The sequence below is a fragment of the Brachyistius frenatus genome, unplaced genomic scaffold, assembly GCF_029030835.1.
Source record: "Brachyistius frenatus isolate BFR_SWC_R1_liver_20210118 unplaced genomic scaffold, ASM2903083v1 Contig_5, whole genome shotgun sequence".
In the NCBI taxonomy this organism is placed as follows: domain Eukaryota; kingdom Metazoa; phylum Chordata; class Actinopteri; family Embiotocidae; genus Brachyistius; species Brachyistius frenatus.
The window spans coordinates 777,139-803,615 of NW_027210604.1; the positions used below are offsets into that span (position 1 = coordinate 777,139).

Genomic DNA, 26,477 nt, shown 5'->3' on the forward strand with positions numbered 1-26,477 from the left:
ACTTTTGCAAAGATATATTACTGATTTTAATCACAATCTATCTCGGCTTAAACATGTCTCGTCGGAGAGGACTTGAGGCAGCGTAGCCAGGCTAGCGGCCCAAATCCTCTTGGACTGAAACACAAAGAAAATTGTTTCCATATGAAAATATATTGAGACATATCTATTCGCATATTAGCTACAACCAGTTAATTTAGCATGATATACATTTTACCCTCTGCTGGAAGAGAAAGGCAGGATTTGTTTTTTCCTCAAAGATTACCCAGATAGCAAGCAAATGAAGGCCTTCCATCTGGCAAGCTGAGAGCCGGTGTCGGTCTGATGCTGCCAGTGTTGGAAACTATAATCATTGTTGTCCGATTTTGACCAACGGACCAGATGATAAATGATATTTTGTCAACCAAGCAGACCCAACAGTGATGGTGGCCTTGCATTAGCTTGCTAAGATGGTAGATACTGTACATGAAGGCACTTGAGGTTCCACAATGTCAGAACAATTTACTTTCTACAGCGATGCAGGACCTGTGTCCACTGGGCAGCTCTTTTCCTTCCTGGAGTGTCAATCAGATCAGCATGACTGACAGTTTGTATGCGGCTCAGAGCTTGTTAAATAAGATAAAAGTTGCATATGCGGCCTGTTAAACCAGTTACGGCACCAGAATCTGTAAATTGCATCTGTTGCACAAACTCAAACTGTTTCCAAGTAAAATTAAGCAATTCAATTCAGTGTAAAACCCATCCTGAGTCTGTAGCCTCAGTATATTTAAATCACGCAAGCTTTCAGCGTGATGCATGGTGGTTTTGAAAAATACTGGAGTTGTATGGATGCGAAGCGTAAATCTAGCAAAAGATGTGCGTTTTAGAAAGAAAACATATTAGTGTGGATGTAACCTATACGAAATGCTGCAGAAATTTCACCACACGACTTCACTATTTTCAGTTACAAATATACATAGTTATTACTGGTACTTAATGCCCCATTCATATAGTTATAATATACTACTTCATAATGTGTACAATATGAATATGGAAGCGCTGGGAGACAAACCACAAAAAAAAAAAGCTTGTCAACAGGAAAACGTTGCTGTTTCTGAATGTTGAACGAGTTGAAGATTTTTTTTGAAAGCTCAGTAAAGTAATAAACAGATACACAGCCTCAGTTAAAAGCTGATAGTTTCCGTATAATGTTTTGTGTAAAACTGTAAGCTGCAGATCAGCTGGTGATGCAGGCTGCACTGCCACCCAGTGGACACGAAGCCTTCAACATGCTTCCTTATTTAAAAAAATTAAAATTAAAAAAAAGAGTAAAAAGCCTGAACAGAGACAACCAGGAAAACTCAGAAAGAGACAGACTCAATATGAAGTTAATGTGATATTGTGCTTTTAAAATTTTCTTCCACCATCATAAACCCCCGTAAAATCATGCCCCAGTTCCCCACATCCAGCCATCCGCCCCTTAACACTACCCCCACCCACCCGCTACGATGCGTCGCACCCATGGGAGTCGGTACAAATGTGCTCTCATGGATGAGACATCACGCAGCCCCTGACCCAGATCCCACTGTCGTATACGAACACATCAAAGCTACATGTGGACACATGCACCTCCGAGTCATACAAACCTCAAAGTAAAATGCATTCAAAAAACAAAAACTAAAAATTACAAAGTAAAGCTACTACAAAGAACAAAACAAAAGCAAAGGAAACTACCCCATCGGAACATTTTTCAAATGTTCGCGAAAACCACGTTGCAGGAGTGCTGCTGTGGTCACACTGGAGAAAAACATTCACTGAGCATGCCCGTCTTACAAATACACAGAGATATTTACATGCAGAGTAGCAATCATAGTAACGCATTCACTTCCCCGTCCCCTGGGCTTGCATGGCTGTGGTGGCTTTGAGGAGGCACTCATGCTACATGCTACATGGTGCCAGTCTCGGCTGAACGTGCATTAGTGACAACTGGAAAGCTGAGGCGTCATTTGGTTTCACAGTGACACGTTGTCTTCCCTTCAGTGGGGTTAGGACTGCGTTTGGACTACAACTTGTTGCAGATAATTCAAAAGTTTTAGCTTAATATTTTAAACTCTTACTTACACTTATAGGTGGAGTTGGGTATCAAAACTTTGTACGTTTTTGGCAACAACAACATATCGCCAATTTGTATTTTGCAGGTTTTTCTAGCACAGCTGCTTGTGTTTAAACAGAGCTTCTTTTCTAAAATAAGATTTTTTTTTTGTAAAAAGTCATGTTTATATCAGTCAAAGTCAAGTCTACTTTTAGTATTGGGACTAAAACTTACATTTCAAATCAGCCCCATCAGTCGCCACTTTATTAGGCACACCAGTAACATCTGATTGAGCCCAATGCAACTGTTGGTCCATAAATTCCACTCTTACAAAGATAATGTTTAGTTTTGATTGTCATAGTCAGAGAGGTATTGATTTAACTAATGTGTTTCTAACATTTTACCAACCCCATTTGCCAATCTGAAGAATACTTGGGAAAACTAGCAATTATAAGTTAATCATTAATTACAACCTACTTTCACTCTGACTGAGAACCATTTTCATTCATGCATGTTGGAGAACGATCCAACCGAGGGAAGGCAACATCCGTTTGAAACCAAAAGCAAACTTACTGCAACTTATCAGCTCATCTGTCGAGTAGGGATGGGACAAACTATCAATACAGACAATATATCACAATACAATCTCCTGTGATACTCAGACAGAGCTGGCATTTTTCTTTTTTGTCCAACCAGACTGTTAAAGTCTGAATTTAATATTAGCCATTCAGCAAAACTATAAAGCATTTATTTTTTTTTTTTTGCACTTTGATGTATCACAGATGATTGTTTTGCAGTATATCACAGAATCACGTTTCGTGACTCTACAGTGTAATATATCACAGTTCCCAACCCTACTGCGCTAATGAGGCGTTTAACTGGTCAAAACAGTCGATATACTGTATGTTCTTCAGTTAAATCTTGGATGTGTTGTTTTAGTGTTAATGTAAAAGAGTCAAATCAAGTGAGTGAATTGTTTAATTTAGATATGAGTGTGTTCGAAAAGCACAGATCGACATTTAGTTTCAACTTCAGTTAAAATGACAGTAGAGTGTTTTACTTGGTTAAACGTGACCACCAGTTCCCAGTTGTCATGACTGCTTCATTACTACCAATTCAATCCATAACTGGTTGTAGCGTCGTCAGAACAGATTTGGTCTTTTATTATTTGATTATCTATCTAATTTTTTTTTATTAAAAAAATACCAAACCCCCCCCTAAAAATGTCACCCCCAAACAAACGCAATTTGGTTGAACCAAAGATCCCTAATTTCAGGAGATAGGAGGGGGGGGGGGTTCAACCACCACCAACCCTGGGAGCCCTGACGGGAGGGGGGCGGGGGGCATGCAGGGAGGGGAGTGGGGTGGCATCAGGGGTCTTCTCGTCGTTCAATCATTCCTGTCGGAGAGAAGCAGTGTGTCTTTTAAGGGCTTGTAATGATTTCCTGTTTCAAAATAAACAAAAAATTAGTTATTATATATAGCAGAAGTATTGAAACCTTTGTGTTTGCAGTTTGCAGTTAATGAAAACACTTCATATAAACAGAGATCAAGTACCAGTTTTGCATCTTCTCCTATTTTTTCTCACCCCATCGAAAGTGACGTAAAAAAAAAAAAAAAAAAAAAAAAGGAAAGAAATTCCTGAGAATAAGCACTTGTTGTTATTTCTGTAAAACTGCTGCTGCTTTGTTATGTACTGGTAAACACGCTGCACCCACACCGCGACCTCTGACCTCCGGGTTCTGCCACCGTCATTACATCGGTGTGGAATCTGGTGCCACTTGGTGAGGGAGGGGTGGGGTGGGTCATCTGTGGTACCAGCTGGCTGAGGGAGAATTTAGCACGGTGCCTCGATGCCAGCGAGTTTCTCAGAAGTCATCTGTCCACCTAAACTTCTCTCATTCAGCAGCGTGTGCTCTATTTTTGTACGTTTTCTTACATCAAACATTCATGAAGGAAAACTCCTGCACCATAAATCATCCGTGAGCTCCAGTAAAACCGTCCCCGCTGGCTTTTATTGCCGATACTCGACCACGGTTGGAAGATGCATCCCAGGATTTGCTGGGTCGCGTCGTCGGTAACGTTTCCTGTCATCATCGGGTGTTCCGGGTCTTTCAACATCAGACGCCCCTCGCTCAGGTGACCCGTGAAGTATGTTGAGTAGGAGGCGAAAACTACTCACACCTCTCCCCCTTTCAATCCCCCCCTCCCCCTCTCTCTCTCTCTGTTCGTACCTGTTTGATCATCTCTCCAGTTCTCTCGATGACGATGGTCTTGGCTTCTTTGACGGGCGAGGTGCACTGGTAGTCGTCGCTGAGCAGGCCGAGGATCGGGTACTGGTTCCTGTACCTACAAAAAACACACCCCAAAATATTACAACAGATTGGGAATAACTGTGGAGTCAAATACTCCTTGTATTTGGAAATAATCTGTAATCTGTGACAGTTTGTGTTGTTGTTGTTGTTGTACCTCTTGGTGATGATGGTCTTGGTGACGTTCTTGGAGCTGTCGTTCTTGTCCTGCATCAGCTTTTTAATCTCCTAAGGGGCCAGACGAGGTCAAACATTTTTTTATTTCAGTTTTTTTTTATACTTTCTGAAATATGTCGGCTTTACAAACTAAAGTACTTAAAGCTCGTATGAGATTTACAGTTTTTTACTTTTCTTGTTCTTTTAGCAGATAATTTGACCAGTTTGACACTATTACTTTATCATGTTATATTTTATTTTATATTTTGAAAAACCTTGAGTAGATGAGTATTTATTTTCCAAATGTTTTTTTTTTTTTAGCATGTCACATTTTTGCAGCCTTTAAAAAAAAAAGAAGAAGAAAAAAAAAAAAAGACTTCACTTAATTGAAGTTAACTTCAAGCAAAGCTGTCACAACTGTCTGTGTGTGTGTGAGAAACTATTGCACAGGTATGTGATGCAGCAGCCTGAGGGGACAAAAACATTCCTGAGGTTTTATTAACTGAAGACATTGTTGAGTCGAGGCTACACAGTGCGGAGGAAAAGGTCACAATGCAGTTGGACCTGAAAGGTGAAAACAAATCACTGTAATATTTCACTAGAATCAACCACCGGCTTCATTTTCTTGATTTATACGCTTCATTGGCAAGTAGTGTAGTTTCCGTCTGCATGACTTTGGCTCACATGGCTTCCTGGAGCGGATGATGCCTCAGACTCAGGACAAAGCGTCTTCAGATTCATCTTTGTGGTGAAATGCAACAGTAAAACAGCTGACTGAATTAACATTAGGAGCCACTGTTGGTGTGTGTTGCAACAGACCTCCTCCTGTCGGGTGATGGTGGTCTGCCGCTGATCCAACATGGAGATCAGCTCCGAGATCTTCAGCTGGAGGCTCTTCTCCGAGGACGAGTTCTTGGTGGTGACCTCCGTCGAGATACTCGTTATCTGGGTCTGGAGGACATTTTTAGCAAAGGAGGGAAAGGATAACATTTTAAAGTAAAGATCTGTTCAGTTTATATGCATTCATATAGCCCAAACTCAGAAAGTGCCTTTACAATCTTTGCAACCACTAAAATGCAATAATGCTGCACAATTCCTATTCAGCACTTAATACTTTATTCACCACTTTATTTGCTGGTTTATTGCCTACATCAGGATTTTAGTTAAAAAAAAAAAAAACATTTATCAGGGTGCATTTTCCTTTTTCCAGTCTTGTGTAAATTCTCAAACCTCACCTACATGAGGTCCTGATGAAGGCAAGATAGTCAAATCCATTTGATAAATATAGCTTGATGTACACAGAAGTTTCATAATCAAATTTCAGGAAATAATCTACTTTTTAAAGTAAAAACAAGACTAATATTCTACTAAGCTTAAGTTAAGTTAATGCTGTGTTCATATCTTGTATAGTGCACAATACTGCTGATACTGATGTGCATGTAAGCAGTGTTGCAAGTATTATTTCAGGTGGCACTGGAGTAAAAGAAAGGTCGAAGGGATCACCAAAGTAAGAAAAGGATCTATCCTCTGGGGACTATGAACGTCTGTTCAAAATTTGAAGTAAAAACGTCTGGTAATTAGTGAGAAATTTCAGTCGGTCTTTAGTCTTAAAAATCGTTGAACACATTTGAACATATGAAGTTGAAGTATGGTTTTACATTTGTTGAGTTTTTCTCAGCCGAAGCCCCTCCCGACACACTGCTCGCTTATTTTAAAAACTAGATTCGGATTCCTTTCGTCCGTCCATCTTTACATCCTGGTCCTTTTCGGTCACTCTTACCCTCAGCCTCTGGATCTCCTGGTCTTTTTCTTGTCTCATGGCGCTGAGCTGGTCCTTGTACTGACGTGACAGCTCCTCTGTTTTGATGTGCAGGGTGGTGCTGCTGCCCTGACCTGACAGCTAACGGACAGCAAGAGTAAGTGAATCAGTCGAGTTGTCACCACATTGCCCGCCTCCCTCCGGTCTGGTTATTGACTTTGGAACATGGAAACTTGAATCATTTGGTAAAGCAATATTGTAACAACAAGAAAACAAAGTTGGGTGGGAAATTAGAATTTGCCCTGAACAGCCGGGGGAGGGTGAGCCATGTCGTGTTGTACCTTCTGTCGGAGCATCTCGTTCTCCTTCTCCAGCGCTCTCATCCTCCCCTCCAGCTCTTTGGTCTTGAACTCGCGACTGGAGTCGGTGTTTCGGCTGCTCATGAGCTGGCTCTCCAGGGAGCGCTGGGTGGAGCAGGTCTCCTTCAGGGACAGCTGCAGAGAGACGACACATATAGGCGGTGGTATATGTCACTGATAACTTCATTCTGACGCAGCCCTTTTTCTTTAAATAGTATGGTTGTTTTGGATGCTGCAGTTTGGTGCAGTTGAAGTGCATTAACTGTTATACTGGGGCGTCTATAATAATTGTATCCAGCTCATTTATATCAGTGAGGACCGACTATAAACTCTATATAAAAGTGTTCGTAGCTTCTGGGTCTAAAAAATGAGGCCTATTCACGAGTGCCTTAAGCTGCAATACCGCAGAGGGCCACTAGAGGTCGTCCCCCAAAAAGGCTCCATTGACTCCAATTCAACTTCTCTCATGAAATACAAAGTCAATAATTTGTTTCCACAAGTTATATCGGTGTTGTTAGCTAAAGTCGCTCTTTCTTATCAATTTTTCTGGCGGTAAAATAATCCTGTCGTGAATTAGAAATTAGGCCTCAAAAAGACGTGTTTTTTGGAGGCGTGTCTGTTTGATCGACAGGCCAGTGGTGCGTTCAGGTTTCCGCTATAGGCAGGCACACACAAACAGACGGAGTACCTGGAGCTGTCTGTTGTTTTCTCGGACGGCCTCCAGGAGTTCGTCGTACTGCCGAGCCTGGTCAGCTTTGAAACTCAGATCTCTCTCCAGAGACTCCTTCTCACTCTCCAGATGCTGTGAGGAAGACACGTTAACAGTCACAAACACTCAAAAGATCAAGGTCACTAACACACACACACACACACACACACACACACACACACACACACACACACACACACACACACACACACACATATATATTTCCACTTGCTTCTTTTTGTCTGTCTTGAGATGGTAATTATTTCTGTTCAGAAATTCAACCACACAATAACAGAATCCAACACACCTCATTAACGCTGACAATGATGAGCTGTTGTTATCTGGCCTGAAGCCCAAACATGCCTGGTGTAAGTCATACCATTTAACTGACTCACGTACCAGTGAAAAAGTGTTTGAACATTATACAAACTGCTCTTAATTATTTTATTTAGTTATCATGTTGTCATGGATCAAATAGAATAAATTAAACAGGGCAGAAGCTGTTCCATTTTTCACTTTGACAGTAAAAACTGTGGTTCAGGTTCATTCCTTCGGTTCGGCCGGCTGTGTTTGACTTTTCAGGGACTTGAAGTGTGTCTTTTGCAATTATGCAGGAATTACACACAAACACAACAATGTTCAGTAAAAAGGTAGCAAATAAAAAAATCGCAATACCAGAATTAAACATTTTTATATCAAAATATGTGGTAGAAATCAAAGTATATTTGTATTTTATGCCTACTAATACAAATATATATTTTTCTTTTTACTCCACCACGTTCTCTGGTAGCTGCAGTTATTTGTAACTTTGCAGATTAGCATATAAAATACTTATAAATTAGCCCACTACGACATTTAAAATGTCTACATGTTCATGCGTTAGTTATTTGTTTTGAAAATGCAGGTTTTTTTTACTTGCATTGGTATTTTTACATTGTGGTTTTACTTCAGTAAATATCTGAATACTTCTTACACCACTCCCTAATATATTTTACTCATACTACAATATGATACAGAAGAAGAATCCGGGGGAAATGCCACCGAACAACTCCTGTATTTATTTTCTTTTATTAAATTCTATCTTAAAAAGTTTTTTGTTGTTTTTTTCCCACAGAAGTTTTGCCAGCCAGCACAAGATGATCTGATAACGTGTTTGCTTGATGCTGCCAACGTGGCAGTTTTTTTACCACAGATAATTGTTTTGTTTTGTTGAATCCAACCGGAGCTTCCAGTTTCTTTAGAAAGCCACAATTGCTGTTTGACCCGCGCAGGTTTGATCGGGGATGATTACAGCTCTGTGTTGCAGAGTTTAGTGTTCAAATCTCCGCTCGACTCTTTCAGCATCTCTGGGACGTTTTTCTTTTCTCTTACCCGCAGGTCCTCGGACATGTGGAGGAGCTCCTCTCTCAGACTGCTGAAGGTGGACAGCAGCAGACGCATGCTCTTATCTGCAGTGAGGCGAGTCTGACGCACACACACACACACACACACACACACACACAACATTTAGAGATTAATGTGTATCAATGCAGTCTGTCGTACTCTGGTCAACGGGAAAGTGTTCGTAACATTAGAGTGAATCTAATTTAAGCCTCCTTTCCACTGCTGTGATCGGCTTGGCTTGACTTTTCTCACTTTTTTTGGGGGGGGGGGATCTCCCATCGGTTAAAAGTATCACCTGGTACCTAGTATTACTTTTGGTATCACCTCCATCAAGGTGCCACGTGAGCTGTGCTCTGATTGGTCAGAGACTCGTCACAATCACTGCGTCTCTGTGTTCGTTACAAGGGACCTCCTGCATAAGACTGCACATATTAAATTGCCAAGCTACCAGAACAGCTGCAACTTTTTTATTTTTTTTATTCACTGGATGACTTGATTAATGAAAACCTACAAAACGACGCCGTGGTCAGTTAGGGAGGTGCAGACTCACGACATGTTCCAGTGAGAGTAAAGATGATGTCCGGGTCGGCGGTTATCGCTATAGTAACCATGCCACATCCAGGGTGTACTTTCCGCAGTGGAAAATGAAATGGAGAAAAGCCCCTTGTATTGTAAGCAAAACGAGTCGAGTTGAGTACCGGCAGTGGAAAAGAGGTTTTAGTGAGGTTTAATTAGAAAGATGATAAAGTTCTCGACCTGTAACTCACCTGCAGCAGGTAGCGCATCTGTTGTTTGGTCAGCTCAGTGGTTCCTTTGGGAATCAAAGCCTCCACCTCCTCTTTCTCCACCTGAACGCACACGCGAATGAAACGAGGGAATAAAATCGCTGCACGTCACATAAAGGATTAAAAAAAACTTTAACTTTGGAGGATTTTCCACTGATTTACTAGAAGTACTTATTCTTTTACCTCTAAGAAACAAACAATGCCTTGCACACAGAGCAGCAGTTTAGAAAGAACGCATAAAGCAACATCGTTTTTAATCCTGCTCAATATCGTGTGTTCATCTTACATCATTCATAAAATATAGTCGAAATCTATTTCGTTTCAAAGGTGTGATGCAGGTGCGTTTCTCACCTTGCAGTCGTTGCTGGGATCCAGGTTGTGTTTGCTGAAACACACAAAGAGAAAAGACAAGCAATGAGGGCGGCAGCGTGACTACAGAGGTGTGTGTGTGTGTGTGTGTGTGTGTGTGTGTGTGTGTGTGTGTGTGTGTGTGTGTGTGTGTGTGTGTGTGTGTGTGTGTGTGTGTGCGTGCTCTGTACATATATTGATCACAATGTGAGGACAAAAACCTGCCCAACTTTCACAACGGGACTCATTCAGATATTAGAAAAATTTGGACTGCTTGAGATTTAACTATTTGTTTAATCAAATATCATGATATTTTATATTTTTTTTATTCTTGTACTTTTTGTTTTTATATTGATGTCTTAATTTATTTTAATTCCGTCTGAGGTTTTGCAGCACATGCTGTGTTAAAATATGCTGAACAAGTAAACTAACTTGACCTGAAAACTTTTATATCGTCCAAATGAATGGCCCCAACCAAGCTCAAACTAAAAAAAAAAAAAAAAATGATATTAAAGATATAATACAGAGCAGCGGGACACAGTTCACATTATTTCACATTCATTTCCTTTTGTTATGGTTATCAAATCTCATTGAATAACACGTACAAGACTTTAGGATCACAATATATCACTTAATTATGTATAACATTTAAAAAAAAGGCTCGGTAATTTCCCAAAACAGACGATCACTTGTTATTTTAGTAAAAGATACCTCGACTTCAAGAAATAGTGCAATTATTGGGACAGCAGCTGTTTTCATGATGATGAAGGAACGTGTCAGCCAATGAAATGATCAATTTCAAGTCTTTTTAGGAGGTTTGTTTACAGTATGAAACATACTGAATCTCACCGGACTCTCACCACCAGCACGATATTTAAGTCCACGCGTGCACACGTACACTGAGTGTGTGTGTGCGCTGAGTGATTTGGAGACTCGCGTGTCACAGGTGTCTGACAGAGAGGTGAAAAGCTGGAGGACGATCACAGACCTCCTCTCCGACAGTGAAATGAATCGGCCGGGTGCGAACTCGACAGACAAACATCTCACTTTCACAAAATGCAGCTCGGAGCTGTACCTCACCCTGACCGGCTGCCACAGACCACCTGACCTACAGCTCAAGTCGGCCTGTGACTACCTGCCCTCGTGCGGGATTTTCAGGTGACGTCAGGTGAACATACTGGGTTAAATAATAACTTTTATCATAATAAGTTATTATTATTATTATGACTTTGACACCACATTCTATGCAAAATCAGAGCTTTTTCACCTGCTGTTAGAGCTTTATAAAAGTATAAATCAGGCCAGTCACAGTACCGTTCCCAAAGTTTCGGCGCAATCATAATGATTTCCAACAAAAAAAAAATGTATCAGGATTACGTGAGCAATCCCAAAATCTTCCACCTCCCTGTCCAACACCTCTCGGGCGCCGAACGACGGTACACGTCTCACACTGAGCTGAATCCACACTTCACACCGTGGTCGCAGATACAGGACTTTAAAACGTTTAAAAAGTTCTATTTTCAAATCATCCCAAAACTCTGTTTATGTTGTTGTCTGCATGTGTATCTGTATGTTTCTGTCTGGAATGTGTGAAAGCTAAACTCCCCTGGAGAAATAAAAGTTTATCTATCAGTAGTTAAACATTCATTTTTCTTGGAATCTGAACTGCTTCCATGCCAAAGCAGTAAAACCAGACTGTTAATGATATCGTCACATCAAAGTCTGGTCTTTGATATGCAAGGGGAGTTTGATTCATCGATCATTTCGAGAAAGCTCAGTAAGTAGAGTACGTCCGCAAAGTTGTGATTATTGTTACGCAGCAGTAAAGACTGCAATCATTCAAATTCACAGACGATGACCTTAACGCTTAACGGGTAGTTTGTAAATGCAACGCTATTTTGGTGCTGACTCGGGAGTTAAAAATACAGACTTGGTTTTGGGTCGACCCTCTAAATAAATGACCAACCTGTAAAAAAAAAAAAAAAAAAAGAAACAGAAAAACCGCAAACTCTATTTGTAATTTTTTTTCACCGAGAGGACATCATTTTCGACTTGTTTCTTTAATAGACGTTTAATCACGTAATCTAACTCTGAGTGTACAGTACACTGCTGTGGAGCGCCTGTGCTGTACTTACTGTCCGCGGATCTTGGACACGTGGTCGGAGATGCAGGTGTGGATGTCGCAGTTCTTCCTGTAGACGTCAGCCAGCAGCTCGCCGAAGTAACGCGTGTCCAGCTTCGCCGGCTCCGGGATTTCCCTCAGCTGGGTCCTCACCTCCGTCCTGGAGATCTTCTCGATCATCGGCGGGGGCTTCTGCTGTACGATGTTGATGATCTCCACCTCTTCCACCTCCACTTCCTCCTCTTCCTCCTCCTCTTCCTCCTCTTCCTCCTGGAAACAACGGGACAGAGACTCATTTCCATATTTTGAATTTCAACTCTTTTCTTGTTGTTTTGGCCACAAAAAACGAGACGTACAGTTCTTTTCAGTCAGTGTTTGCATTGCTGAATCCATAATACTCAATATTCAAGATAAAGATTCACTGAAACGGTGTTTAAAATCTTTTTGTAAAAGAAGTTCAAATCGAGTCATACATTTTCAGATTTCAGATCATCTGCGCCAAATGAATTCAACATGTCATTCAGATGTCAGCTTGACAATGGGAATCATGTTATTTACATATTTTCCTGCGGATTACTAAATTAAATATAATAACATGCAACAACAAATAAAAATTTCCCCGTAGGGAACTGTCAATCATCTGCCGACGGGGATAATTCCGAAACTAAAAATCTGAGGAGCTGACTGAATGACAGTTGCACTAAATGGGATCTTTGACCTTCAGATAAAACAATTCAATATAGTTGCTCCAGAAATCAGGAAATGTAGGTGAAAGATTGGATTAACAACCTGATGTCATGTTTCGTAACTACATGGTTCCTTATTCCCTAGTTATGCTTCACAGTGACACATTCATCCTGGTTTCAGGAGGCGTTTCAAGGGAAATACACTTCACTTTAAATACTTTTTAATTGTTTTGACTTTTATATAAATATAGATTTTATATAGGTACGACTGATTTACAATTTTATTTAAGTAATTCATCACGTCTTAAACTGCAACACCTGCATCGTTGTTTTTGCTGCGATTTAAAAAGTTCAAAAGTTCAAAATCAGGTTTTAAAGCTCCACAAGATTATTTTTATACCTTGAAAAAAATTATGGAAGACTAAATATTTTACAGTAAATTAAACACGACACTAAAGCTCAGATTTTATTCTTGCACTAAATAATATGTACAATACATACATCAAATATATTAGGGGGATAAAATATGCAAAATAGTTAAAAGTGCCAATAAGCAATGTTAGAAAATGGGCCTTCATTCTTCTGGGGTCACAACAAACAATCATAGTCATATCACTGCTTCCTATTAAAAACAGAAATATTTCAGTCACAAGTTAGAGATAAATTTGAGCCAACTGCTTCAAAGTAACAATGTTGGATTCACTGTGTCAACACTTCAGACCGACGGAGGCAGCAGCGACTCGCAATAAAATTACTCATTTTGTAAATGGAGTCTGGTTGAGATCGGTCCCCCCCCCCCCCCCCCCCCCTCTAAAACACTGCGGGTGGCTGATTGGATCAGTACCTTCAAATAAGCCCCGTGACTAAAACCCTGAGGTCAAAATATGCCGTGCAGCATTTACAAACTGCGCCTTTACTTGATCAAAGCTTGAACGCATCCGTCACCTCCTGTTATCTGCGTGTAGCAACAGAGTCGAGTCAAAAAGCGAGTTGCGTAACAGGTTATCCGACGCCGAGCCGAGCCGAGCCAAGCCGAGCCACCGGCTGTGTGTAGACTTGCCACACACAGCACCTTCGCTCTCTGCAAACACCCGTCTGTCACGCGCTTTGTTCTCTGACACGGTAACGACTGGCGGTCCAAACTAACAATGTTTTCAATGTCTCGTTTCAACCGCTTCTTGTCTATTTTTGGCTCCCGTGATGTACACAACCAGACAACTTTATCTCTGAGGGAAAGTCCAGAAATAAAGACTGAAGAATCAAGTTTGGTGCCTGTTTTTGATCGACAATTTTATTGTAATTTAACCCCCCTATTTCAGGGAATTAAAATTATACCACAGGTATAACTGGTTTTCTTGCAGCCGCATCACTTTCGACCTTTACGGCCCCTTTAAAATGCAATATACACCATGAGTGTTGGTGGGCAAGATTTAGTCTGATATTTGGTGAAATCAGTGTTAATTCAGGAGTTGCTTTTATTTTGTGATTGATGTCATTAATATTTCTGGCTCAGTTTCACTCCCTTCTTCTTCTTGCAGATCAAATTTGGGGTTTTAATCTCACACTCTCTCGAAGCTGTTCTTGCTGTAGTTATTTTTTATTTTTTAGAAACATCTGGGAAGGAAGACATGGAGGGATTTCTTAGAAGAGAGAACCATATATCTCTCCGAATGAAAGAAGTCTGATGTTTCAGGTTCCGTTTAGTTTCTAAACTTGCTTTTTCCCCACAGTTAAAGCAAAACACAGACTAGAAGCCAGAGCGTTTTGCATGATGTCAGTCCAAACTGTGGCTGCGCAGAGCGGCCCATCCAGATTCCACACAAACCGACGGGAAGATAAGCAGACAGAATTTCCCACCAAGTGAAATTTACACTGATGTGCCCTGCAGCGCTTTGATATCATGTTCAGTTTCTACTTACACCGTCTCAGGGAGGACTTCATGCCACCCGGTGCCGGTCTCTGCGGCTGTAACTAAACATTAAAAGCTTTGTATATATTCTATATACAATCAATCAAACACCTGAGACGTCGTCTTTATCGATACATATCTAGCTCTAGCAGTGTTTGATGAAGGTTTCAGCACCCATAGCAAGCCAATGACGCATAATAACTGCCAGTATCTGACAGGCTGTAAAATCAAACCCTGTTGGACTGCAGAGAAGTCAGAGTCAATCTTTGGATTATGATCCTGCAGACATCAAAACGGAACCAATGACCAGTTTTTTTCACGCATCTGCTCATTTTTAGTCAACGCAAACACAAGAAATAGTAAAAAAAAAAAAGTGTCAAATTAAAAATGATAATGAGTGAACGTGGTGATCTCGTGGAGGTGGGCGAGTCTGCAGGGCTGTGGCTGCTACACTAACATGCCTGCCATTCTTCCAGAGAAAGGGAGAGCGGAGACGTGAACCAGTCACCAGACAAGCTGTTTGTTATCAGCACACACAACCTGGGAGGTATCAGTGTTGTTTGTTTTTTTCACTTTTTATCCCAAGTAGTACTGAAAATATCAGAAAGTTGGCACCTCAGAAAAGTTTTTAATAACCTCTGAACTCCTATGAATGCAAAGCTCTCACCGAGGTCTCATTTAAGCTTTCATTCACGCCAGTTTTATATAAACGACGTCCCTCAAACTTCAATATCCATGTCAGAATTATATTTCCTGAGATGCGAAACCAACACACTCTTAATCTTGCACAAACCCTCCAAGTCAGTAAAACCTTAAAGAAAATAAATCATAAAACGCAAATATTACTGTCTGCAGGGTTTTTGGAATAACTGACTTAATTATTGTTTTTCAGTACACAGAAGCTGCGCAGCCGTGAGGCTGCAGCTGGTTCTGTGTTGTTGTTCGGACCGGGGATCGGCGGCGGGGGCGCTGCTCGTTTTTCAGGGATTACAAAAATGCCTCAGATGGAATCTGACAGACTTCAATATACAGCTCGGGTGCTAAATTCCAGGAAGCAGATGCTGCACAGAGCAGCTACTGCTGCGTATGTGTGGGAGGAGAACAACAGCTTTATGATGATAGGTTAGGTTAGGTTACCGTTGCAGCACTGGAGTGTGTGTGTGTGTGTGTGTGTGTGTGTGTGTGTGTGTGTGTGTGTGTGTGTGTGTGTGTGTGTGTGTGTGTGTGTGTGTGCGCGCCATGCTCTCTGCACTCTGTGTGAACGAGTAACAGTGGAGGTTGTTACTGGAGAGAAAAGAGTCACCTTACCACACAGCCTCTTTGTGCGAGTCTCTGAGAGTGTCTTTGTGTGCGAGTGCTGCAAAAACATCTTATCAAGTCATTTTCTGTGATTCGGTCTGTCAGTACAGTCAGATGATTCCAGCCTAAAGCTCCTGTATCCTGTTCTTAAACTTCTTTCAGTAGTTTTTCAACGTTTTCCTCGAATAAGGTTTCTAAGTATTTTTACCGATTAACTTACTCTTGTTCGAAGTTATTAGGAAATTAGAGCTCGATTTTAGATGGGAAATCCTGTAATAGTACGACTACAAATATGAAACACACACCACCGGAAATGTCTCCAGCTTTTCATTTAACGGCAAACTAGAGTCACAAAACACAAAAACGAATTGCAGACTGCTCGGATACAGTGTGATGTCATGTTTCGAGCATTTAGCGCGTCTTGCTGTGAACAGGATCTGTCATCAAAGCAAAACTGTGAAGCTAATTTGAAATACATGACATCATTCCATTACATCATGCTTCAGAAACAAATAAAGTAATTTCTTTTGGCACAATCTTTCCACCGTGGTTGTGCTGAGAATTTTGTAGTAGTTGAGTAGTTCACCCTCCACAACAGCAGGTGGCGCTGTAAGTTTAAATGCGATAATTTTTTGATAACTTTCACATCTGCACAATCACCTGGCTGCAGAGGCGAGTCGCACTATTATCTGTTTACTCATAATACGAAAGAGAGTTTTGAAACAAGCATTGATGGAGTACAAGCTGACAGTGCAAAAAAAAAAAAACATGACTGAAAACCCGTATATCAGGCGCAAAGCTGTGAATCTTCTTGACACCATAAAAGGGTGGATTGTGAGGCTTTAATTTAAAGCATTAAAGTGAATTCTTAAGGTTACAAATCAACTCCCAGCAGATGAATAGGGGGCTGCTTAATGCACGGAAGCGATGAAAAGGTTATTTCTAATCTTTAAATTAAAACTGAGATATAATTTCTTTTAGCACATTTGTCCTCTCTGGCTCAGAAACCAGCCGAGGAAACGGAAACGTCTCCTCACAGTAAACGTTAAAAGGTGTGACGTCCTCGCTTCACCACAGCGCGACCCCCTCCTTCTCCATCCTATAATTAAGTGTGAATGCTTCACATACCCTGCAGTGGTGAGAAAAGCCTCTTACAAAGCTGTCGAGCGGAGGCAAAGGAAATATATCGTTAAAAGTGAACACTGCTGGAAACTCAGTTCTCAGATGCAGTTTGCTCTTTTCGCGTAATCCTTGAATCTGCACTCAAAGACGGCAAATTCATTATCGCTGTAGCGGACGAGCAAGGTGGAGAGAAAGCCTAGCGCACCCTTCAGCAGCAAACTTGTCCGTCAGCAGCCGCCCCGCTTAATCACCCGTCAACCTTCAAGAATCTAACAACTTTCCCTCAGGTCGCCGATCTCTTATCGCGCTAAAGTATTTTTCTCGGAGCGCTGTGGCTTTGACCTGCGACTGCTTACGCAACGTCAAAAGATTTAGAGGCTGCTGTCTCGACAACGTTCGCTGCACGTATCTGCCACATTGAATATCCTCAGGGAGACCCTGAAAAGCAACCATCGACTGAACATGGAAGTTAAGTCTTTCCACTGCTGTTGGGCTTTAAAATGCAGCTGTTCCACACCATGAAACAGAACCTGTAGCGATATCAGTATTCACACGCACTTTTTAACCCGAGGTGTATTTATCAGTCCAGAGAAGGTCATCATTGACGACATACGTGGAACATAGAGGAACATCAATATGCCGCTTACGAGCTGCCGCCACTCTTCTGGTTCCCATTTAGCAACGAAAGAATAAGAAAGGTCCAACGTTGACGCTGGGCATCGAGGCGGAGCTCAAAATGAACAACCCGGTTCAGAGATGAAACTGTTCGTCAAACATTCCCTGGCTTCGGTTCTTCCAGTGTTTTGCTGCTTTTTGCCGAATTATATCCACGTAAGCTGAAATATTTGGTTTGGAAGTAAAAAGCTTCTTTTTTTCTTTTTTTTTTCACCATTTTTCGATATTTCAGACGAGATAAAAAAAAAAAAAAATTTAAAAACGAACTGAGCAAGAAAATATTCGGTAGATTTATTGCTTCTGAAAATAGCTGCCGGCAGGCTCTACTCCAGTTCATCTAAAGGGCTTTAAATGGGGTTGAGGTCAGAGCTCTGTGCCGGCCTCTCCTGTGCTTTCACACTGAGGTGGGAGAACGGTGCCTTTATGAACCTGGCACGGAGTCATTTCCACATGACGGGCCTTCCCCAAGGTTAAAAGCTCCCTTTTTGTCTAAGATATCACGGTATATTGTAGCAGCAAGATTTCCCATCACTGAGGTTAAGTCAGGGAAAAAAACTGGCAAAACTGCTTTTGGCAATATCTCGCATCGTAATAATCTTTTACGATGTGAAAGCCACAAAATCCATAATTACACTATTCTATTAGCTGATAAATATGCTAATATATACAGCTGTGTCTCCGGCCTGTACCAACCTGTAAACATTACACACTCCCAAGTAAATTTTGCTCAATGAGTGGAGCAATTTAGGTAAAACGTCTGGCCTCCCTTGTGTGTGTGTGTGTGTGTGTGTGTGTGTGTGTGTGTGTGTGTGTGTGTGTGTGTGTGTGTGTGTGTGTGTGTGTGTGTGTGTGTGTGTGTGTGTGTGTGTGTGTTTGCAACATGTTTTACTGCGAGTATGAAAGTAGAGCTGTAGTTGACATTTTCAAAACTCGTCTGCCAACTTTACATTGATCCGTCATGGTTTTTTTTTTTCTGCAGAGAAGTAGAAGTTCAGTCCGGTCAAATTTGTCACGCGAAGGAAATGCCGTGTTCGTCCTGGTCTCTGCGGGTGTGTGGTACAAATAAGAAGTACAAAAGTCTGAGCTCTCGGTTACTCAGCGGAGGCGTTTGGCTTTACCACACCTTCCACTGATCCCTTTTTGTTAATCCACCATGTTGTGTCGGCTTTGGCAACATTTTCCTCACTGCTGTCAAACGCTTTGAATGCGGCTTGCTCATGCCAACTATTGCGCAAGGCTTTGGTCTTGCGATCGTAGTCTGAAAACTTCTGTTTGCGTTAAGATTCCCTCAACCGCTCCGCAGTGACGACCAATCAGCGACCAGCGGGTGTGGCCAAGTGGTGGTTGAGTTTCGGAGCACAACATACCATATATAGTGGTCAATGCTGATTGGTTAAAGGCTGCTTCAAATAAAAATGTATCTTAGGTCCACACCCGTTAGGATTCGTTTTGATTCCCAGAGGAAAGAGGAAGAAAAGAAGAAGAAAAAGACAAAGTACAAACAAACAAACAACGATGAAACTGTCAAATAGACAATAATGGAGACGAGACATGGAAGTATCACTGACACCAGATAGACTTCACTGACACTGACGAAGTGGTTCATGATATTTTTAGCCAACTATCAAATGTGCAAAACAATAACACAATGGAAATATTGTAAATATCGACAGCTGCGCAAAGTCCCTGTTACCCAAACCATCTTACCTCGGGACACACACAATACTCTCAAGAAAATAATGTGCAACATGTTCAAATGTTCATTTATTCCATCTGAAACAAATGCACTTCACATAAAGCTCAAAAAGCACTGCAGTCCAGAACTTTATTTTATCCGTATTTGTACATGGGGCCGTTCTATTTATTGACATTTGAACAGCGTAAAGTGAAGCTGCTATGCTGCAAAAACTATTTCCATTCATAGCTGAACAATGGCATGAACATATCTTAGTTATGAGTCACGGGCAAAAAAAAACCACAAAGTGACAGTGCTGAAAAAATTGATTGATGATTGATCGATTGGCTGATTCACGAGTGGGGTCATCACAAAATTAACTGACAACACCGTCTTTAATTTAGTTTTCTCTGTTCTTTAACTGTAAAAATTCTGATCAAACAACTTTTATTTTATTTTTTTAGGATGCATAGCAGATAAGACGCATAACAAAAGTAAAGCCGACATCTAAACACAGGGAGGACTTTGTCAGGTTGTGGCGACCAAGCGGGCGCTACGAATCAAAGAACCTCCCTGTTTTGAATATAACATGACGCTGCAGGTTCAAATCAAAGGAATGGCCCCACCTACAGCAAAGGTCTCTGGGAAGTGGCTAGACACACCTCACTGTAACACCCCCCCCCTTGCGTGATTCGTCAGCATTACGACAGTTTATGGTCCTGTAGTGATGAACAAAGTGCTGTTGTAACAGTGTGAGTGGAGCAGCTGGGCGTAGCTGCACGCAGAGAGCAAGCATGTGCAGCAAACCGCCGCCGGCTGAAATCAAGACGATTTTTCAAGCAAGACATGGAAAAATAAACACAAATAAACGTACTATGCTACTGTACTTTCACACAGCGGTGCGTTCACATGTCGAGGCTTCATGCTGATGGGTGTGTCTCTCTGCCGCACTAACAGATGGACTCCACACCCACTCGGTGTTTCTTTCTTTCCCAGGTTGGAGGAATGGAAAAAAAAAATTACACTTTGAGAGTTTGGCTCTGAGACACAAACCACAGCGCGGGCTTTTGATTTTACTGAGATCAGATAATTACGGCGTCTCCACCGGCGGCTATCATTCTAATTTGCATACAAGCACAGATAATTAGAGAAGTAATAAACAGTGACGGTTTTGAAGGAAAGACAGGTTCTATTCATCAACAACATGTTTGATAGACTAGAGGCAGAAAAAAAAAAAAAAAAAAAAAGTGCTTCCAAAAGCATGTTGATGTCAAAGAATATCTAAACTGAGCAACATTTGGCTGAAAAATGCAAAAACATCTAACTTCGATGTAAAAGCTGAAGTTTTACATCTAAAGGATTATTTAATACCAACTAAAAGGTGTCTGTATCAGTGTAATGTCAAAATAGAATAAAATTGATATTTTGTTCATTATTTTATCTTTTTTGGCGTTTTGTTATTTTTTTTTTATTGATGTTTGTTCTTTTATTTTTCCTTTTCCTTTCTCTGTTATTTATATTGGTTTCATGTCACTATGCTGCCTCCCATCTTGTAAAATTAAGCACATAAACAAATAACTAGGTGATAAAATGGGGTCAATAAAATGCAGCTGAAACAACAGTTATATGAATGAAAATAAACTCAGTTTTAAACATCAAAATGCCAATGGAAGCTTTCTACCTTTAGCATATCAAACTAAAGTGTGAATTCATGTTAATGTTAATAGAATCACTTTAATAATTTTCAGTTTTTGTTTCTGTGATTTTTAGTGGAGGCACTGTTTAAACCTGCTGACTGCTCCGGTTTAATGTAGCATCTCAATATCCCTCTATGAAAAGCTTTTTTTCTCCCTCTGCCCGCTGTTGGATTAGACTGCTGTCCGGATGTAAAACAACTTGTTCTCTCTCAGTTTCTCTTACGTACTTGAATGTTTTTAGAAGAGGGGATTATCTACAGCCTGCTGTGACAAGTTGAAGGATTTTTTTCTTTTCGCCTGAGAATGAAGAGTCCATGACGGTCATTGACATTAAGCGTCTGTCAGCGGAGTTTCGACTCATCTTTTTTTTTTTTATTATTTGTGCTGAGATGTGATGATGCACTCCGACGCTTTTCGTGTAAATCTGAAGTTTTATAAAAAATAAATAAATAAAAAAATGTGGATGAGAAAAAAACCCCAGTAAACTAAGGAAAGACTTCACAAGGCTTTTGGTCGCCTGAGTTTTGCTGTACTGAGCATTTTTCACCAATCGGAGGGCTTTCGTGGTGAATGGGCAGTTGTGTGTGTGTGTGTGTGTGTGTGTGTGTGTGTGTGTGTGTGTGTGTGTGTGTGTGTGTGTGTGTGTGTGTGTGTGTGTGTGTGTGTACTTGTGTCCTTACCTCCTCCTCGATGCTCGGCTCGGGGCTCTTGATCGGACTGGGCGACTGGCTGAACACGGATGGAGACTTCACGCTGTAGTTATGCAACTGTTAACAAAGAAGGACAGAGGAGCAAAAAGAGACCGTCAGACTTAAAAGGAAACACTTGACACAAAATTCATGACATCGACTTTCTCCTTTTGTCGGGGAAAATGTTTTAAAACCATGTCGAAGCTCAGGCAGATCAACGCAGAGGTTTAGCTTGGACTCAGATATTAAATTTACGAAAAGAAAAACCATTCAGCTGAAGCTCTTTGTCCTTACTGGCTTGTAAAATTAACTGAGCGGGACTTTACGCGACGTTTGTCCATTGAGCACTCGATGGAGAGAAAAGGTCTCGTTTCAGACCTGCAGTACATCATAAGACGAAGTTGGAAATATGTTTGTTTGTTTTTTTAAATGCTGAGAGAAGAATTATAAGAATGAATTCAGCTGTTAAACAAACTAAAATGACCTGACTTTGACTTGAATGACTTAAAACTTGACTTGAAACTCGCCCTGATGGACCGTCTGGTTGTTGCCGACAGTCCGACACTTCCTGATGCTTTACCTTTTAAACAGCACAAGACCTCAAAAAGAACGTCGCCACCTACGAAGTTAAAAAACCCTTTGAAACACTACAGTGATGTTCTCTGCTCGTTAAATCAACACACCTGCGTCACATCACCTGGATAAACAAGCTGACCACGATACGACGGGACTGTAGGAAGTTAAACTCGTCTTTATCACCGACAGGGACGCGCCGATCCAATTTATTTGGCTACGTTTATTTCTACATACTATGTCACGCATCAGCGTCGTGTCGGTAGACCCGGCTATTTTTTTTTTTTTTTTTTGGAAGGCAGAGCGATGGCGCCATCGCAGTGTCAGCTGTTCGGAGGTATTTCACACCGTGCGACACCAACAAGTTCTACGGCTACTCGCGACACCTGCAGAGCCAATGTTTCGAGCTGTGGCGGTAAAATATAACACGAGCAGCTTAATCAAGCACCTCCAGAAGCGTCCTGCATCGTTCAGTCAAACCAGACGTTTCACACCAATGAAAGAAACGAGTTTCTTCCACAAAGGGAGACAAACAGCTTAATAATTAAACAACTGTGCTGTGTGGCGGCCGACACCCGAAGCATAGGTATCGGGAATGAAAAAGATGGATAGGCTCAACAGTTTTCATGAAATAGAAATAAATATTTTATTGTAATAACTGTGGGGAAAACCCCATTTTTAAGTGTTTTTGAGTAGATCTACCCACTGAAAATGTGCCACAAGTGATTTACCCTCGTGTGTCGTACACTTTGGAGCAGAAGTACTTCCTGCCATTGTGAAGTGGAAGTCGGTACTTGCCCTTCAGCCCTGATGTCACTCTAAAGGCATGAGCATGAGTCGAAAGCTGAATCTGAGCCAGTAACAGTCCAAATAAATTCAGATAGGTAGGTAGGTATTTACTTTATTAATCCCCGAGGAGAATTTTTTTTAATAAGGTGAGATAAGATAAGATAAGACGACGGTGAGATGACGTGGGATTTTTACCGTAGGAGTAAAATAATACCAGAACGGCACCAAAAAGCAGTCCAGCAGGTTTACCTGTAACTCCAACACTGTGGTTAAAAAAGTGAAATACATTAGACAACTGGTTTCCTCAGATAAATCCTATTTATCTCAATGTAAGGCTTTAAAATGTGAAAAAAAAAACAATAAGCGAACTAACGAACTAAATATTCCTCATTTTTGTTTTAAGATTATTAACTAATTAACAAATACCACATTTAATTCCACGAATGCTGATTATTATTGGTCTAAATACGGCGAGCAGCCACATTAAAGTAACAATTCTGACTTTAACAAGCTTTCGGGAGGAGCAGATGTTACAGTCGCACCGCGTGGCATGTAGCTACACTGTACCGAAGATCAAACAAAAATAAAAGGACGACCTCCAGCCAATCAGAACGGAGTATCCTCGCACGGCATTTTGTAATTTTTTTTAACACACGCTACCGACGTCGCCTCCTTCTCTGATTTCACCGACAAAGCAAAAAAGCAAAGAGTGAAAAACAAGACGAAGCCATTAACCTCCGATCAATGCAATCTAATTCGACGGGTGGGATCCAGACAGGTGGAACAAAGTGTGTGTCTTGAAGGGAGTGCCGCCTCAGTAGAGTCAGACAGGGTGCGGCAGCGCTTCTTTAACAACTGGCTCGGAGTGTAGTGGTTCAGTTCTGGTTGAATTTAAGAAATCATCAGGTCGACCGGCAGCCGAAAGGGGAAGGGAGGGAGTCCTGACAATACTCTGCTGTACTCAACACTAAAATCATTACATATTATTATGAGAGAGGCAGAAGAGGAGGACGATTTTGAAAAAAAAAAAAAAAAAAGCAGGATCTTCTCCAAATGTTTTGAGGCTACAGCAGAGACCTCGTGTTAACCACGGTGGCAACATTCAGGAAGCGATTATCAGAACAGGGAAGAGTTCACTGACAAGAAAAGACACAAATTTGATTAAACCAGACTGGTGACAGACTCTGGAGACCCGCAGCACAGTTTGTATTGATCAACGAGCGCTTACGATTAATAATGACGCATTACATTCAGGCAGTGACAGAGTCAACTAAGCAGTGCGCCGAACTGGCAGGAATTTCTTAATCCTGCAATAATGAGAGCAGATAAACGTTCAGTCGAGCGAATACCCTGCGTGGAGGAATACGAAAATGTTCAAGTCTTAAAATAAGTTGCTCATGTCAACCATTTGCTTTTAATACCAAAGCAGCCATGCAGTCTAAAATGAGCAAAAGTACTATATCAGTACCAGAAAATATCTACATTCAGTGTCAACTTTCGATACTTTACAGCTGTTGACAGTGAAGTCTACAGACGAAACCTTAACTATGGAGGCTGATGAGGCTTTTCTTCTTGCGTTTACACCCTTTCACTGACAACAGGCAGCTGAGATTGAGAGGAAACATGAGCAAAGACACACATAATGTGCAGCAAAAGTTCCCATGGGAAAATGAAGTTGTTATCACATGTTATCAGTCTAAAAGGAAACCAGAACTCCCTCAATTCTGTTGCTTTATATACTTAAAAGGAGCAAATAGCAAAACCAGATTTAAATATGCATTAAACCCCGGCTCTCAAAAATCAAAACAGCAATAAAAACTAAGTCTTACTAGCATGTTTTTCCAACTGTATGACCTCGTTATTTACATACCATGACACTTTAAGACATAATCAAATGAAAGGATCCACAAGGCACATTTTAAATCATCAAATTGCAACCCTTATCTTATATGGGAAAAGGTAACCCTGCTACTCTGCTTCTTCCAGGGTCCATCATATTGTTTATTTGAGATCACAGGCTGCGAAACCTGGAAGCACAGTGTGAGATATAAGCGGCTGATGTCACCTGAGTGTCACAAGGCGACTGTTTTGTTGTTGTTGTTTTTTCTCCCGATGGCTGCAGACTGCCTCTGTTTACATCGTGCACTCGACCACTTTGCTCTTCAGACACACCGATGGCGACAAACGAACCAACTTATCGAACATGTTTAACAGCCCGGTGTGAGCAGGAACTGATTTAAACAAAAATGTGTTCTGAAAACAAAACATGGACAAAAAAGTTGTACCACACTGTTTCAACCATGCATTTGCAGCCGAACACGTGGGCTCACCTCGCTCTGCTGCTGGTACATCAGGTCGGACTCCTGGCTGCTGACGCTGAGGCGCGGCAGGCTCTGCAGGTACATCGGGGACACCACCTGCTGCATCATCGGCTGCTGCACCATCGTCTGCTGCATCATCGGCTGCTGCACCATCGTCTGCTGCATCATCGGCTGCTGCATCAGGACGTAGGACTGCTGCTGCTGCTGCATGGGCTGCTGCATCGGCACCAGGTACCGCACCGTCTCGTAGGAGCCGTTAACCCCGTAGGGCAGCGTCGACATCTGCGATACCTGCGTCACCGGCGATACCTGCGATACGTGCGATACCTGCGTCACCGGCGACAGCTTCGTCACCTGCGGCATCGGTGACACCGAACCGCTCGAGATCACCGTGCTGACCACCGGCTCCGGAGAGGCCACGTTAACCGTCCGGTAACTCGTTGTCGTCGTCTTCCTGCTCGTCTGGACTGACATCTCGGCTCAGGTCCTCAACAGAAACCGACAGAAAACAACAATAGCCGCGCAAAGTTGGAAGTTTCTCCGAGCGGAAGAGCCGCAGTGGGATAAAAACCAAACAAACGCGCAGGTTACTCAGGTTTCCTGTGAGGTTTTTTTGTTTTTGTTTGTTTGTTTGTTTCAGCGGTGAGCGGAGAGCTGATCTGCCCCGGTGGAAACTTCCTCCTCTGCTGGGCAAACTGGAGAGGAAAGTCCGGTCGGAGGAGTCCTTGCGTAGAAACTAGTGAGGGAGGCGCTCAGCTCCTCTATATGCAAATAATTCTGTCTGCATCAGAAAGTGGGAGGACTCGGATAAAGAAGTCGACAAAGTTCAAACCTTTTCATATATAAATGATGTGGTTCAAACTGACTGTGGCCGTCAAAACGCTTCAAAGGTGTGACCACGGTGGCCGCCCTGAGCCAGAATGTAAAGTTTGTTTTTCTCCAGGTGTGACTTCCAACATTTCCAGAACCTGCAACATGGACACTTTACCTGTTCCCTAAATATCAAAGTGTTCTTTTCCTTTAATAAACATGTTGGATGTA

The 26,477-nt window shown here is 41.6% G+C and overlaps 1 protein-coding gene and 1 long non-coding RNA gene across 4 annotated transcripts in view; both read right to left on the reverse strand.

Moving 5' to 3' along the window:
• Window positions 1-26,145, reverse strand: pof1b (POF1B actin binding protein). 3 transcript variants are annotated; one of them, XM_069716192.1, is made up of 13 exons: window positions 25,446-26,145; window positions 21,745-21,831; window positions 12,015-12,250; window positions 9,883-9,916; window positions 9,514-9,594; window positions 8,735-8,827; window positions 7,343-7,456; window positions 6,637-6,789; window positions 6,317-6,436; window positions 5,356-5,487; window positions 4,538-4,608; window positions 4,303-4,417; window positions 1-3,513 (listed from the first exon to the last, which is right to left on the reverse strand). In XM_069716192.1, the coding sequence occupies exons 1-13, from the start codon at window positions 25,908-25,910 to the stop codon at window positions 3,493-3,495; spliced, it is 1,722 nt and encodes a 573-aa protein (XP_069572293.1). In that variant the 5' UTR covers window positions 25,911-26,145; the 3' UTR covers window positions 1-3,492. The 3 variants fall into 3 exon arrangements, with proteins under 3 accessions (XP_069572293.1, XP_069572275.1, XP_069572283.1); XM_069716174.1 differs by having other exon boundaries at window positions 12,015-12,271; XM_069716182.1 differs by having other exon boundaries at window positions 1-3,467; window positions 12,015-12,271; window positions 25,446-26,144.
• Window positions 1-26,477, reverse strand: part of LOC138631474 (uncharacterized) — a 103,245-nt gene that overhangs the window by 70,654 nt on the left and 6,114 nt on the right. The window lies entirely within an intron of this gene.